The sequence below is a fragment of the Hylobates moloch genome, unplaced genomic scaffold, assembly GCF_009828535.3.
Source record: "Hylobates moloch isolate HMO894 unplaced genomic scaffold, HMol_V3 SCAFFOLD_7, whole genome shotgun sequence".
NCBI classification, from domain to species: Eukaryota; Metazoa; Chordata; class Mammalia; order Primates; family Hylobatidae; genus Hylobates; species Hylobates moloch.
Window position 1 is genome coordinate 43956660 of NW_026652282.1, and position 17041 is coordinate 43973700.

Below are 17041 nucleotides of genomic sequence, written 5' to 3' on the forward strand. Positions count from 1 at the left end.
CAATTTTTTCTTTTATAGAAATGGGATCTCATTTTATTGTCAAGTCTGATCTTGAACTCCTGGGCTCAAGTAACCATCCTGCCTCAGCCTCCCAAAGTGCTTGGATTAAAAGTGTGAGCCACATGCCTGGCCAAATATATGTATGTTTAACCAAATACTTGCATTACCAGAAAAAGGGGTCCTGGTCCAGACCCCAAGAGAGAATTCTTGGAGTTTGAACAGGAAGGGATTCGAGGAGAGTCACAGACTACAGTGAAGGAAGAGATAGTTGGCCAGGCGTGGCGGCTCACGCCTGTAATCCCAGCACTTTGGGAGGACGAGGGGAGTGGATCACCTGAGGTCAGGAGTTTGAGACAAGCCTGGCCAACATGGTGAAATTCCATCTCTACTAAAAATACAAAAACATTAGCTGGGCGTAGTGGCAGGTGCCTGTAATCCCAGCTACTTGGGAGGCTGAGGCAGGAGAATCGCTTGAACCCGGGAGGTGGAGGTTGCAGTGAGCCAAGATCGTACCATTGTTCTCCAGCCTGGGCAACAAAAGCCAAATTCCTTTAAAAAAAAAAAAAAAAAAAAAAAGAAGAGATAACTTATTGAAAGCTAGTCCATTACAGAGGAGGGTGTCCCCAGAAAGGAAGCAGAGGAATGCACTATCTTTGCTTTAAGTTTTTATTTTCTTTTTGAGACAGGGTCTTGCTTTGTCCCCAAGGCTGAAGTTCAGTGGTGCGATCTTGGCTCACTGCAGCCTTGACCTCCTGGGCTCCAGTGATCCCCCCACCTCAGCCTCCTGAGTAGCTGGGACTATAGGTGCATGCCACCATGCCCAGCTAATTTTTCTATTTTTTTTGTAGAGATGAGATTTTGTCATGTTGCCCAGGCTGGTCTTGAACTTCTGAGCTCAGGCGATCTGCCCGCCTCAGCCTCCCAAAGTGCTAGGATTACAGGCGTGAGCCTTGGCCTAGTGTGTTTCTTATATAGGGGTCTTGTCTATGTAAAGACTAAAATTATCTGTACCTTTGTGCAGTGGGCTAACAGCATTTATCATTCTATTGATTTAAAGAAAACCATCCTTGACTTTCTAGTGTGTAAGTACATCAAAGCATAACTATAATTATTTTGAAAGTGTATATTGTTATGGATGTTGGGAACCCTGGACTTTCCGCTGCTGTGGGAGTATGTCTTTGTAGGTATCTTTAGTCTGTTTTCTCAACTACAAACATCTTAGGACCATGTGTTGTGACTGGCCAGGAATGTGCCTTGCTAGTTTCATGATGGAGTTGATTTTAAATTGGTGTCACTCTGGCTGTCCTAGGCTCCTGGTTACGTAACACTTTCACTTCTCCTGCGATTCTGATGCTACAAATGATAGATGTTTTAGTATTTTCTTACAGGTCCTTGAGGTTGTATTCATTTTTCTGTCAGTCTCTTTCTCTGACTTGTTCATATTGAACAATTTCTTTTTGTTTTGTTTTAGAGACAGAGTTTCACTCTGTTGCCCACATTGGAGTGTAGTGGTGTAATCATAGCTCACTGCAGCCTTGAACTCCTGGGCTCAAGGGATCCTCCCTTCTCAGCATTCACAATAGCTAGGACTACAGGCATGTATCATCACACTCAGCTATTTTTAAGGGTTTTTTTTTTTTTTTTTGACAGAGTCTTGCTCCTTTCGCCCAGGCTGGAGTATAGTGGCATGATCTCAGCTCACTGCAACCTCCGCCTCCCTGGTTCAAGCAATTCTCCTGCCTCATTCACCTGAGTAGCTGGGATTACAGGTGCCCACCACCATGCCTGGCTAAATTTTTGTAATTTTTGTTGAGACGGGGTTTCACCATGTTGGCCAGGCTGGTTTCGAACTCCTGACCTCAGGTGATATATCCGCTTTGGCCTCCCAAAGTGTTGGGATTACAGCCATGAGCCACTGGGCCTGGGCTGTTGTTATTTTTCTATTTTTATTTTTTTTGTAGAGACGAGTCTCACTATGTTGCCCAGGCTGGTCTCAGATGCCTAGCCTCAAGCCATCTATCTTCTTACTTCAGCCTGCAAAAGTACTAGGATTACTGGTATAAGTCACTGCCCTTGGCCAGATAGAACGATTTCTATTTATCTCTTTGAGTTCACAAACTCTTTTCTTGCCTCCATTCTGCTATTGAATCCATTCAGTGAGAATTTATTTCCTTGGTTATTATATTTTCAACTTCTAAAATTTCCATTTGTTTCTTCTTTGAATATTCTTTTTTTGTGCCAGGACTTTCTGTTTTTACTTGTTTCAAAAGTGTTCATAATTGCTTGTTTAAGCATTTTTAAAATAGCATCTTTAAAGGCTTTGCCAGATAATCCCAACATTTGTGTCTTAGCATTGGTGTCAGTGGATTGTCTTTCCCCATTTGAGTTCCCCTGTTTTCCTGGTTTTTCATATTCTGAGTAATTTCAATTTACATGCTGGACATTTTGAATATCAGGTTATGAGACTCTTGATCTTGTGTAGATGCTATGGGGTAAGTTGGTATTTCTGTTTTAGCAGGTGGTCTACCTCTCTTCACAGGCAGCCACTATGGTCCTTATCACCATGGTGGGGCCAGGGCAAGAGAGAGCCCTGGAGGGGAAGGGGATTCAGTTGAAGATGGAGTGAGTTTTGAGGGGAGCACTATCTGAGGTATTTGAGTCCCAGAGGCATAGGAAACAGCAGGGGGAGGTCAGATTCCATTATCCTCAATGGGGATGGGAATCGGGGGTTTCGGGTGTGGGGTTGGGAACTGCTGCCCTCTTCACCCCCGTAGCCACGCATGCTCCTTGGGCACCTGTCTCAGTGCCCATGTTCACTGGGCGTCTTTCCGTCTGCCCCTTAGCCCACGTGGAGAACGCCAGGGAGCTATGAGGGTGTGCCATCACGTTTCTGCCTTCTGGACACTTTTTCCTCTACTGAGATTCATCTGGTAGGTCCACAGGCCAGTCCTCCCAAGAGTTGAGGTGTGAGTGAGGGAGAGGAGGAGCCAGTGAGCTTTGGGCAGGTCCAGTGGGTCCCGTGGCGTGATGGTCCGTGGCCTTTGAGGGAGAAGGGCCTCGTGGCCTCTGAGGGAGAAGGGCCTCAAGGTCATCCTCCTCCTCCTCCTCACAGGCTGCGACCAGACCATCAGCTTTGTGGTCGTGAAGGGGCCAGGTCAGGGAGTAAGGTAGGCCACGGAGGGGGGGTTGTCAGGGGCTCAGGTGAAGATGGGGTGAGTACTGGGGGTGCTGTTGGAGGGATGGAAGTCCCGAGGTGCCGGGAACCCCCGACACAGGGGAGATCCCTGAATGAGGTCCCGGACAGGTGCGAGGTGGGCCGCAAAGAAGGGGCCTGGAACCTGGGAACGCTGCAGGCTGGTGAGTGCCCCCGAGCTTTGTGGAGTGAGGAGTGCCCAAGTGAGAAGCATTGCAAGGTCTCACTTCCGCCATGGATGGTCCAGAAACAATGGGAAGGACTGGGCGAGGCTGTGTGGTTCAACCAAACTTGATTTAAGGGGGCGAATGGCTCTAGTAAGTGGGAGTGTGCCAAAAGCAGCAGTCACAGGAGTTGGGATTCACTAGTGTTTTCATGTGGAGTCCACTTGTGAAACTAAACCTTATCAGAAATGTCCTCTGTCAGCGGGGCACCGTGGCCTGCGCCTGTAGTCCCAGTTACTCAGGACGCTGAGGTGGGAGGATCCCTTGAGCGGGAGGTCAAGGCTGCAGTGAGCTGTGATCGCGCCGCCGCGCTGCCAGAGCAACACAGGGAGACTGCGGGACCAAAAGAAATTTAGAAAAAAAATGTCCTCTGCGTTTTGTCACACGCCTTAAGATGATTGCTCTGCCAGCTTGGCCAGCATAAGTGGCTTTGTAGGCACTCAGAAAACGTACACACATGTGCTTAACTCTGGGACTTATTTTGAAAGTATTTTCAAAATTAAAACTACAAGTTAACATTTATCCATGGAGATGATCAAATATAGCAGCCCTCTCGAGGGCATGTTCCCAATCACGGTTGTCTGTTTTCAGTGTGAAATATGAGTTGGCAAGGAAGATCGACCTATCGGCCTAGACCAAGACGCTATGTAGAGCCTCCTGAAATGAATGGGCCTATGCTGGTGAGTGCTTAAACGTTAATTCGATGTTTTCTATTAGCAGAAATTAATTTTTGTGATAGCATTGTTGCATTAGTATGGAAATGCTGATAAAGGTGTTTCCTGCTCATAAAAAATGATGATGGCATCTCATGAAGGAAACATTGATTCTGGAGGATTTTTTTTCCTCTCGTGTTCTTCAGCTTTTGCCCATGACTTCTTTCTCATGCTTTGTTTGTTAATGACAGATTGTACACATCTATTCCAACACAGAGTATAATAGCTTCCAAAGTCCTCGTGCGTCACTTTTCTCATAGTAACCTCCCTGTGGTGGAGTAACCTTATTGGGCATAGAAAATAGAGTTGGAGAAATGTCTTTAGGCTTAGTTATGATCAGAAATAGCTATGTATTCTGTGCATATATATATATATATATAAAACCATGTATTAGTAACAAAACTTTTTTTTATTTGCACACCCACACATATTCCCCAGCCTGAGCAGTTCAGTGATGAAGTGGAATCACCAGAACCTGAAGAAGGGGAACCAGCAACTCAATGTCAGGATCCTGCAGCTGCTCAGGAGGGAGAGGATGAGGGAGCATCTGCAGGTCAAGGTGAGGGAAAGGGAAGAAGAACATCTGCTGGTGTGTGCGTGTGTGTGTGTTCGTGTGTGTGGGTGCATGTGTGTGTTTCTTAGGCATTGTCACATAGCAGGAACAGGAGGAAAGAAAACAATGGAAAGAATGCCTGAAATTGACTGGAAAAGCGAGGAGGCTATGTAGTTTGCAGCTTAGCTTAGGCAAATCCCTCACTATGATAAAATTTCTCATCTTTATGAATGAAAGAATGGAGGCACAGGGATTGTGTTTTATCCAAGAACCCTTGACTGTTGATTACAAAATTTGTACTGTGTTCCAAGGTTTGTGTCTTCCTATCATCTATGTTGCTGTAAAGAAGGAAGTGATTTTGCTGAAAATGCTGAAAACGCAAAGGCTTTACTGTGGGGTAGCTTAGTACTGACCCAAGAATAGACCCAGTTCAGAGGAGCAGGAGCAGCTCCAAAAACCGAGTCGCTGAATGTTGGCCCCTGTTTCCTTTGATTGATATTTTTATATGGTACATTTGATAAAAGCTGGATAAATGAGGATACTGCCATACAGGTAGCTGGTTTAGTGATTTTCTAAGTGGCTTTTAGGAGGTGATTAAATCCTTTTATGGTTAGAAAAAGCAAAAAAGGAATTATCCTGAGATTAACATTGAGATAGAAATAATTTCTCTTAGATAAAATATTTTCAAACAAAACATTTATGTAACTGAGGTCCTGGATTATTCCAGGGATGTACTGTTAAAAGTTTCTAGAATCTGACTGACAACAATGCCCATTAACTGCTGTCCGCCCACTCCCTTATTCTCAGTGCGGGACAGTATATTTTCTGTGATTCACAAACAACGTTATATTTGGTGCTTTGTTCTTCATGGGGTTCATTTATAGAATATTACATTTAGGACCTTTGGACCTAAATATAACTTTATTTGAACAAAATGAAGTTTCTATTTACCTCAATAAGTAATGGGTGTCATGACTGTAAGATTTTCCATAGTCCTCAAATCCATTCAGCTAATCAGTCCTTCAGAAATTGACATTGTAATTGTAACTGAAATCCTATCCATGTTGTAGACTCCAGATTTCTCAGCTGACGCACACTGCTCTTGGTACTCTATGGCTGAATATGAGCATTATACATGTCCTGTGGTTTATCCTTAGATTGTCATTTAGGAGAAAGGTCTCAAGCTGGGCTGAATGCTGTGCACTCATAGTCCCAGCTACTTGGGAGGCTGAGGTGAGAGGATTGCTTGAGCCCTGGAGTTCAAGCCCAGCCTGGGAAACACAGCAAGAACTCATCACTAATAAATAAACAAACAAACAATCAGATAACTAAAGGTCTCATGGTATAGGAAAACACAGATGCAAAGTTTGTGCCTAGTTGCTAGTAATGTTGCAATCGTAACTCCTTAGTGAACTGTACCACTTAAAAATAGTTAAGATGGTAAATTTTAGGATATGTGTATTTTTTACCATAATTTAAAAAAACCTCCTGTCTTCCTAAAGTTCAGTGTAATTGTCATATATTCTTTTAAATTTTTACTGTATCTATTTTCAAGGCATAACATTATGGAAAATTTGCAAGAATAGTACAATGAACTCATATACTTTTCACCTAGATTCACCAATTGTTAATAGCTTTCACTCCATAGGTTTCATATCTCTTCCCTCCCTCTCTTACCCTGCTGCCCACATACTCACACACACACACATACGGATATATGTTTACTGTTATTAATGCTGAATTGTTTTGATAAAGTTTCAGGTATTATGACCCTTTACGCCAAGTACTTGAGGGTGTGTATATCATCAGAACAAAAAGTAATTCCTTGGATCATCACTGCAGAAAAATCAAAATCAGGAAATGTAACAATGAGAAAATGCAGTCATTTATTACACAGTGTGTACTCAAATTTTGCCAGTTCTCCAGACAATTTCTTTTTTCCTTTGTTGAGACGGAGTCTCTCTCTGTTGCCCAGGTTGGAGTGTAATAGTGCAATCTTGGCTCACTGCAACCTACACCTCCCAGGTTGAAGGGATTCTCATGCCTCAGCCTCCCATGTAGCTGGGACTACGGGGCCTGGCCACTGTGCCTGAGTAATGTTTCCTTTTTTTGTTTGTTTGTAGTTTTAGTAGAGATAGGGTTCGCCCTGTTTTCCAGGCTGGTCTTGAACTTCTGACCTCACCTGATCTGCCCACCTTGGCATCCCAAAATGTTTGGATTACAGGTGTGATGGAACAGGAATTAAAAGAAATTAAAGAATGTGTAAGCAAAAACTCAGTTGTATGTAAGAAAACCCAATTTCCCCTGAGGAAGAGAAAGAGCTGAAATCCTTAAAATTAACTGCCTGTTTCTCCTTCTGTGGCTAGTGAGTCTTATCTCTCCCTTTCCCAGGCATTGTGAAGACCCTGTTTCTCTAGTTGTGTGGCTGCAAGGTCACTAGACAGATAATCTCAAGTCTTAAAACATGTTGTTCCTTGAAAAGTAAGAAATAATGTAATGCATGTTTCAATTGAGTAACTGTATTTGTTTCTCACTTCTGTAATACGCTTCCCCTGCACAGATCTCCCCCTGCCCCACGAAATGCTTAAAAGATAGCTTGACTCTTTGTTTGGTGCTCAGTCCTTTGGATGTTAATCTGACTAGGTCGGTGCATCTAAATAATTAAATAATTCCTCCTCAACCCCTCGGTCTCTCTGATTCCTTAATTATCCTGCAGCATTTCTGGTGACCCGGATGGGGATTGGAGATGACAGATTTACTGTCTCCTTTGCCTGTGGGACTAGAGCCCTAGGGCTGGGGGAGACCTAATATCCAAGGCGTGCTGTAGGGGAGCTTCACCTGGATGGAGACTGGCTCTCCCCGCATCCCAGTGGCCTAGCTGGCTGCACAATGGAACTGGAGACAGGGCTGCAGCATGATACCAGCACTTCAGGAACCACAGTAAGGAGAAAGGGCCCAAGGCAGGAAAGCCCGTCCCATAGGGATGAAGGGGAGCTTGATCACCTACCGGGGACTGACCACTAATCCAACCCAGAGTGACTGGGGGCAGCAGGAGTGGCCTGCCAATTTGGATGAACCTCATGTCCCCCTAACAAAGTGAAAGTGGTTCAGTGGTGGAGAAAATGGGCTGATAAAGTGGCAAGTGCAGCAAGGAAGAGCTTGCTGGCAGGGTGCAAGAGTGGCTTGCCACCCCAACTGGGAGTGTGTGGGTGTGTGTGTGAACCTACCCAGGACATGAGAGAGGCTCATTTCGTCTGATGAGGAGTCCTGGGGTAGGAGTGGTGTGTATGTGTGTGAATGTGGGAGCCTAACTAGGCTCACCCAGGACACGGGAGAGGCCCGTTTCGTCCGATGAGGAGTCCTGGGGCAGGGGACATGTGTGAAAATGTGTGAAAGAGACGATCTCAGGAGAGGCCAATGCAGGGAGTGACATGGGGAAGCACAGATCCCTTAGCGTGGGCTGTGTGCTCTGAGGCAAGTGCGGGGGAAATCAGACCTAGGACGTTGTGTACAGCTGATAGGACCAGCTCCATGGCCACAGCAGGCTGTGAGAGGGGAAGGCACGTTCCTGGCTAAGCAGCCTCTGAAACCCCTGTAATAGGACCCAGTCTGGTGGACCCGAGAGTGAAAGTGCGCCACAAGGGAGGAAATGGGAAGAAAAGTGTTGAAACCAACTCCTTTGGAGTGCATGATGAAAAAATTTAAAAAAGGATTTAGAGGTGATTATGGGATAAAACTGGATGCTTAAAAGTTAAGGACATACTGTGAATTAGAATAGCCCTCTTTTAGTGTCAGATGGCTGGCCGAAGGCACTATGGAGAAATTGGCCATGTGTTTTAAGGTGGTGACTAGGGTCAGAGGACAGCCAGGGCATTCAGACCTAGTCTTTACATTGACTGATGACTAAATGAATGCAGCCCTGCCTAGCAGTTTATTGTAGAATGCTCGCAGCTCACGCCAAGAGAAATCAGCTGCTCTGGTGGCTACAGAGTTAAAGGGAAAGTCACAGAGGCTTGTAACTTCAAAAGTAAAAAGCGAAAAGTAAAAGCCAAAAGTGAAAGTAAAAATCAGCTGCCCTGGCAGCTATGGAAACAAAAGAAAAGTCTGAGGAAGGAGAAAGCCGGTTTTGCAAGAACCACAGAAGGGAATAGAGACCCCTCCTCCCTACATTCCAATCTACCCCCCTTTACCAGGGCTAACTGCCCCTAAGGAGTTAAGTTCAAAGAGATACAGGCTCCCAGTCTCACGGGAGAAGGAGAAATCAGAGCTCCAGGAAGTTAAAGTGAAAAGCTAGAAAAGTCAGGCAGGCTGTCTCAGGTCTGGCAGTGCCCAAGTTATGCTTATGCCTCTTAGGAGGACAAAAGGACCCCCACTAGGACCCAGATGATGCAGTCTGGCTTCAACACCTACGAAGGTGCCGAGAAACACTTCTGCAAAGGCTAAAGGATGGTAAAAGAAAAAGACAACCAATATAAAAAATCTCAGAGGTGCTCCAGGGTGCAGATAAAAGCATCAGCCAGTTTTAAGAAAGACTTTGTGAGGCATTTTGGGTGTACACTCCGTTTAACCCCGAGGCTGCTGAAAATCAGCGCATGGTGAATACAACATTTGTAAGTCAGGGCCAAGGAGATATTAGGCATAAATTGCAGAAGTTAGAAGCTCCGTAGGTGTGAATGCTACTCAGCTTATTAAAGTGGCTACCAAGATGTACATTAACTGAGATCGGGAGGCAAAGAAGAAAGCTGATTGGAGGCTTAAGAAAGGCTAATTTACTAGCAGCAGCCCTTACAGGAAGAGAAGCTGGCTCTTTGCAAGGAGACATGGACGCGGGCGTGAACGCAGTCACGGAAAAGGCTAGTCTGGACAGGAGTTTGAAAGCCGGCCGAGGCTAGAGAGAGATTAATGTGCATGGTGCAAAAGGAAAGGAAACTAGAAGGATAAATGTCAAAAGAATAAGGAGAATGGTCAATGGTCTAACACCCAAGAGCGGCGTTCGGTTGCTAGTTGTGGTGCTTCCAAGGCAGATCCTGATCTGATTGGCTTAGCAGGGGCCGAGAATTTAGCAGACTGAGACAGACGGGTCTCCATCCTTTTAGGCCCCGGGGAGCCTATGGTCTCTATGGAAGCAGGGGGCCGATTAACGGATTTTTTTGGTCGATATCGGTGCTGATTTCTCTGTGGTAACCCACCCAATTAGCTCCCCCACAAAGAACTGTGCTACTATCGTAGGGGGTACAGGGGCCAAAGAAAAGAGGCCTTTTTGCAAATCCAGATGTGTTAGTAGGGGACAAGAAGTGCAGCATGAGTTTCTATATATGCCAAATTGTCGAGTGCCCTTGTTAGGAAGAGACTTACTCCAGAAACTGCAGGCACAAATTTCCTTTACACCTAAAGGGAATATGACACTGGAATTTGGAAAGTCTAAGGTAATGGTATTGACTCTGTCACAAAGGCTGAGGAATGGTGGCTCTATGAACTGTGTGCCAGAAGGCTACCGGAGCCGGACCTACACAATAAGTGGGAAATGCTTTTCAAGGAACCAGGTGTATAGGCTGAGGACAACCCCCCCTGGACTTGCTGCAAACAGACCCCTGGTGGTAGTAGAGCTTAACCCTCATGCTGCCCTGGTACGAGTCCGTCAACACCCCTACCCAGAGAGGCAATTGATGGCATAACAAAACATTTAAACATTTAAATCGGCTCTATGAACATAGGATTATAGTGAAATGCAAGTCCTCCTGGAATACTCCTCTGCTGCCTGTGCGCAAGCCAAATGGTGAATACAGGCCAGTTTACAAAGTGTCCAGGGACAAGGCAAAAGTCTGTTTTCGGGAGGTTGGATATCTAGGATTCATGGTATCCCAAGGCTAGCGCAGGCTTGGAAGTGCATGCAAGGAGGCTGTATGTGCATTGCCCACCCCAGTTTCAAGGAAGCAGGTCAAGAAATTTCTGGGTGCAGTGGGATTCTGCCGAATCTGGATTCCAAACTTCTCCCTTACAGCAAGGCCCTTATATGAGGCTACCAAAGGAAAAGAAAGAGAGCCCCTCGTACAGGAAAAGGAACAGCAAAAGGCCTTCAAAGATATAAAGGAAGCTCTCACCCAAGCCCCGGCGCTAGGGTTGCCAGATGTAAAAAAAACCCCTTCTTTTTGTATGTGGATGAACGGAAGGGAATGGCAGTTGGAGTCTTCACTCAGTTGTTAGGCTCTTGACATCGGCCGGTAGCATACTTATCCAAGAGACTGGACTTGGTGGCCTTAGATTGGCCCCACTGCCTCAGGGCGCTGGCAGCTACTGCAATCGTTATAGAAGATGCCAACAAGCTAGCCCTAGGTCAGAAGATAATAGTCCGGGTGCCACATGCTGTAGTCACCTTAATGGAGCAAAGAGGACATCGTTGGCTGTCCAACTCTAGAATGCTAAAGTATCAAGGGCCTCTGTGTGAAAATCCCCAGATAACACTGGAAACTGTAAATACTGCCAGTGGAGGAACCCGACTGGAAGGATGGTGGGTTGCCTCACTGCTGGCAGGACCTTCCCCACTGTTGCATAAATACGGTGAACAAAGTGTTCTCGAGCCGGGAAGATCTCAGAGATACCCCCTTGAAGAGCCCAGATGTTGAATACTTCACTGATGGTAGCAGTTTCATAACAGATGAGGTGTGATATGCAGGGTATGCAGTAGTGACCCAATACTCGGTGGTTGAGGCTCAAGCCTTACCTTCTAGGACTTCTGCTCAGAAGGCTGAATTAATAGCATTAACCAGAGCACTGTTATTGGCCAAGGGGAAGAAAGTAAACATATATAATGATTCCAGATATGCTTTTGCAACCCTGCATGCCCATGGGGCAATATACAAAGAGAGAGGACTATTGGCTACTGAAGGAAAAGAAATAAAAAATAAAGAGGAAATTTTGCAATTATTAGAAGCCATATGGGCTGCAGAGAAGGTGGCTGTTATTCATTGCAAAGGACACCAAATCGGGAAAAGCTATGAGGTGCAGAGCAACAGAAAGGCAGACCAAGAGGTTAGGCAGGCAGCAATGAGCAAGGCTTTACCTGAAGAAAGAACTCTAGCAATGCCTTTCCTTATAGAGCCCTGTTTACTGGAGGTAACCAATTACTCTTCAAGGGAAAAAGCTTGGTTTGGTCAGGAAACAGGAAAATATATTAAAAATGGATGGTGGCTGTTCTCTGATGGGAGGCTAGCTGTCCCAGAAACAAAGGCCCCAAGGTTTGTGAAGCAGATCCATCAAGGAACACACATTGGAAGGACGACTAGAAACTTTGATAGGTCGGCATTTCTATGTGCCATGGCTCTCTGCCATCACCTGTGCTGTTTGTGAACAATGTCTATCCTGTGCCCGGAATAATCCAAAACAAGGACCTACTCAACCTCCCGGAATTCAGAAAGCAGGAACTGTTCCTTGTGAGAACCTGCTTGTAGACTTTACTGAGTTACCTCGAGCAGGAGGTTACCGGTATATGCTAATGTTTGTTTACACCTTCTCAGGGTAGGCTGAGGCCTTCCCCACCAGAACTGAAAAGGCACGAGAGGTGACAAAGGTGCTACTAAAAGACATCATACCAAGATTTGGGTTGCCTTTAACCCTAGGATCAGACAGTGGTCCTGCATTTGTGGCAGAAGTAGTACAACAGCCGACTCAACTTTTTTTTTTTTTTGATACGGAGTCTCGCTCTGTCACCCAGGCTGGAGTGCAGTGGCGCAGTCTCGGCTCACTGCAAGCTCCACCTCCCAGGTTCACGCCATTCTCCTGCCTCAGCCTCTCCGAGTAGCTGGGACTACAGGCGCCCGCCACCACGCCCAGCTAATTTTTTGTATTTTTAGTAGAGACGGGGTTTCACTGTGGTCTCGATCTCCTGACCTCGTGATCCGCCCGCCTCGGCCTCCCAAAGTGCTGGGATTACAAGCGTGAGCCACCGCGCCCGGCCTCAACTTTTAAAGATCAAATGGAAACTGCACATGGCCTACTGACCACAGAGTTCAGGGAAGGTGGAACAGATGAACCAGACACTCAAACAGCTACTGAAAAATTTAGCCAGGAAACTCACTTATGATGGGATCAGATCTTGCCCATGGTCCTCCTCCAGGTCAGTTGTATACCTACAAAACAAACTGGGTATTCGCCCTATGAAATATTGTTCGGAAGGCCACCCCCAATCATTAATCAAATTAGAGGGGATTTAAAGGAGTTAGGAGAGTTAACCCTTAGGAGACAGATGCAGGCTTTAGGAGTGCAATGTAGGAGGTGCAAAGCTGGGTAAGGGAAAGGATACCTATAAGTCTAACAGACCCAGTGCATCCACATAAGCCAGGGGACTGCCTGGGTTAAAAGGTGGAATCCAACAACCTTGGGGCCCTTATGGGATGGGCCCCATATTGTGATCATGTCTGCTTCCATTGCTGTTAAAGTTGCAGGTGTCACACCTTGGATTCACCATAGCCGGCTGAAACCAGTGGCAGCAGTGACTCCCGACAATGACCAGTGGATTAGCCAACAAGACCCAGATTGCCCCACCCGAATGGTCCTGCAGCGAAACCCAACCACCGCTAAGAAGGACGACTGCCCTGCTCTGACCACACCAGAGGCTGGTCAGTCTACACACGGCTGAAGCTTGAGGATCCTACAAGCTCTGCTCTAGTTGCATCCTGGAAGCTGATTAGTCTATGCACAGCCGAAGCTAAGAGGACCATCTCTGGATAATTAAATGTAAATACAATTTATAAGCCTAGTTATAATTCTGTCAATACTGATTGTTCTGTTGTTATTACTGCAAATGCTGCAAATGTCTATGCTCAGAAGAAGGTTTGCCATGCCCATGTGTAGTGTAAGCATGTTTCTATTACGTACACTGATGTTGTTACCATTTCTGCCTATACTAAAAGGGGAGAAATCTTGAGAAGGATGCCCACATTGTGTACACACTACCTGGGTAAAAAATACCATAGTTAAAATTCTACTGTACCATACCTACTATAAATGTACAGGAACCAAGTTAAGAACCTACACATACAACCAGAAACAGTCTGCAATGGTTTAACACAAGAGAGGCTTAGCAGGAGCAGCCCTAAACATCTGTACGGAGAACCACAAATCAGATGCCCTGACTGTAACATTCAGTGGTCTACACTAACACAGCTCCAACACTTACATTCAGGAAGGACTGCTCTGCTAAGGAGTATGTCAACCAAACCAAATTGTAAGACAAGGACACGCAATCCTTTAAATTTTACTATCTTAAAGCCAGAGCTACCTTTCTGGTCTACAGGACAGACAGCACTATTACAGGTAAACAGACAAGGAGCAGGCCTTGGAGTTCCACTACTAATTGTCAAAAATACTAGAAGGACTCAAATGCATCCAACCCCGCAATTTTGGGTCCATAAGTCATTGTATAAGCATTTTTATCAGTCAGTGCCTGAGCTTCCCCCATCAACCAAAAACTTATTTGTCCAACCAGCTGCAAACAAAGCTGGCAGCTTAGGAATTTCCTCATGCTATGTATGTGGAGGAAATAATATGGGGGACCAGTGGCCATGGGAGGCAAAGGAATTAATGCCACAAGATAACTTCACTTCGCCTAACCCTGCCAGTGAACCAACAGCCTCAGCCAGTGTTTGGTTGTTAAAAACCTCCATAATTGGAAAATACCGTATTGCCCGTTGGGGAAAGGCTTTCACAGAGGGAGTAGGAGAAACAGCCTGCCTAGGGCAACAGTATTATGATAAGACTAAAAACAAAACTCTATGGAGAAATGCCCAGAACGACTCCTACTTACCAGATCCAAACCCGTTCTCTTGGTTCTCTACTCTAAGCCACTCTTGGCATCTCTAGAGGCTCCAAATGCTTGGAAAGCACCCTCTGGCCTATACTGGATCTGTGGAGCATGGGCATATCAGCAACTGCTGGCTAAATGGACAGGGGCGTGTGTGTTAGGAACAATCAAGCCATCCTTCTTTCTAATTCCTCTAAAGCAAAGGGAACTCTTAGGGTATCCAGTTTATGATGAAAATAAAAGAAGAACTAGAAGAAGCATAATCACAAAAATAGACACAAATGTCAAAAAGGATGTAGACATAGGAGACTGGAAGGATAATGAATGGCCTCGTGAAAGAATCACTAAATATTATGGGCCAGCTACCTGGGCACAAGATGGGTCATGGGGATATCGTACCTCAATCTATATGCTCAACTGCATCATAAGGTTGCAGGCAGTCCTTGAAGTTATAACCAATGAAGCGTCAAGGGCACTAGATTTATTGGCAATACAAGCAACACAAATAAGAAATGCTATACATCAAAATAGATTGGCTTTAGATTACCTCTTAGCCTCAGAAGGAGTATGTGGAAAATTTAATTTAACCAACTGTTGCCTAGAAATCGATGATAATGGCTGAGATGTCATGGAAATCACAGCTAGAATGTGCAAGTTGGCCCATGTTCCAGTTCAGACTTGGTCCGGATGGTCCTCGGATTCATTGTTTGGAGGACGGTTCTCAACCTCTGGAGGATTCAAAACTCTCATTGGTGGGTTTTTGTTTACTCTTGGCATCTGCCTCATCCTCCCTTTTATTTTACCCCTGTTTATTAGGAGTATTCAGTCAACTATAAAGGCAATAGTAACCCGACACACTACCGCATAGTTGATGGCATTAACCAAACAGCTGCTGCCAGTAGAAGAAGAAGCTCAGCTCCGTGAAGAGGTGGCAAATAGTGGTGCTTTCTATGAACACCTTTGTTATAAAAAGCACCAATGGGGGGAAATGAAACAGGAATTAGAAGAAATTAAAGAATGTGTAAGCAAAAACTCAGTTGTTTGTAAGAAAACCCAACTCCCCCTGAGGAAGAGAAAGAGCTGGAGTCCTTTAAAATTAACTGCCTGTTTTTCCTTCTGTGGCTAGTGAGCCTTATCTCTCCCAGTCCCAGGCATTGTGAAGACTCTGTTTCTCTAGCTGTGCAGCAGTAAGGTCACTAGACAGATAATCTCAAGTCGCAAAACATGTTGTTCCTTGAAAAGTAAGAAATGATGTAATGCATGTCTTAATTGAATAACTGTCTTTGTTTCTCACTTCTGTAATACACTTCCCCCTGCACAGATCTTCCCCCGCCCCATGAAATGCTTAAAAGGTAGCTTGACTCTTTGTTTGGGGCTCAGTCCTTTGGATGTTAATCTGACTAGGTCGGTGTACCTAAATAATTAAATAATTCCTCCTCAACCCCTCGGTCTCTCTGATTCCTTAATTATCCCGCAGAAGTGAGACCCCAGGCCCAACCCAGATAATTTTATTGATAGAATTTCATTTTCTGATCCAGAGTCCAGTTCAGGATCACGTCTTGCATGTGATTTTCAGGTGTTTTTAGTTTCCTTTAATCTGGAACGTTTCCTTAATTTGTCTTTGTCATTCATGATAAGGACATTTTTGAAGAGGATAGACCAGTTGGTTTGCAGAAGGTTCTGCAGTTTGGGCTTTTTCATGTATTTTTTAAAGAGTTTTTTCTTTTTTCTTTTTTTTTTTTTTTTGAGACGGAGTCTTTCTCTGTCCCCCAGGCTGGAGTGCGGTGGCGCGATCTCGGCTCACCGCAACCTCCACCTCCTGGATTCATGCCATTCTCCTGCCTCAGCCTCCCGAGTAGCTGGGACCACAGGCGCCCACCAACACGCCCGGCTAATTTTTTTGTATTTTTTAGTAGAGACGGGGTTGCACCATGTTAGCCAGGATGGTCTCGATCTCCTGACCTCGTGATCCACCCGCCTCGGCCTCCCAAAGTGCTGGGATTACAGGCTTGAGCCACCGCGCCCGGCCTAAAGAGTTTTTTCAACTCAGCATTTATTGGTGGCTACTCATGCCATATAAGAGTCTAAGTGCTAGGAGTGTTAGTGCTGTGAGAGACAGGCTTTCAGCCTTGAGTCATTTAATACGAGAAGGACAATCAGAAGTAGAATAACAGAGAAGTGAAAAGGAGGCAACAAAGTTGTCTGAGGGCAGTCTTCGGAAAGGAAGATGGTAATATTTGGAACACCTTGTTTTCCTGTTTTCTGCTAACAGACTCCTGAAATAATGTTCCTGGAATTCTTACCAACACATTTATTATTACACTAGCTAAAGCTTTTATATAATAACACTGAGAGCAAGAATATGATTTTCTTATTCATATTTCATGTTTAACTGCTTAAATTGAGATGCATTTTTTATTTTTAAGGGCCGGAGCCTGAAGCTGATAGCCAGGAAGAGGTTCACCCAAAGACTGGGTGTGAGTGTGGAGATGGTCCTGATGGCCAGGAGATTGGCCCGCCAAATCCAGAGGAGGTGAAAACGCCTGAAGAAGGTAGGCA

At 45.2% G+C, this 17041-nt stretch overlaps 1 protein-coding gene across 1 annotated transcript in view; it reads left to right on the forward strand.

The window, feature by feature from the left end:
* The first annotated feature begins 2822 nt into the window (after window positions 1-2822).
* LOC116811289 (G antigen 10-like) overlaps window positions 2823-17041 on the forward strand; it is a 33550-nt gene continuing 19331 nt past the window's right edge. Inside the window, exons 1-4 of the mRNA XM_058441312.1 lie at window positions 2823-2930; window positions 4009-4097; window positions 4569-4689; window positions 16909-17038. Of these exons, the coding sequence (XP_058297295.1) occupies window positions 4017-4097; window positions 4569-4689; window positions 16909-17038 (332 nt within the window). The 5' untranslated portion in view covers window positions 2823-2930; window positions 4009-4016. The remainder of the gene's footprint in view (window positions 2931-4008; window positions 4098-4568; window positions 4690-16908; window positions 17039-17041) is intronic.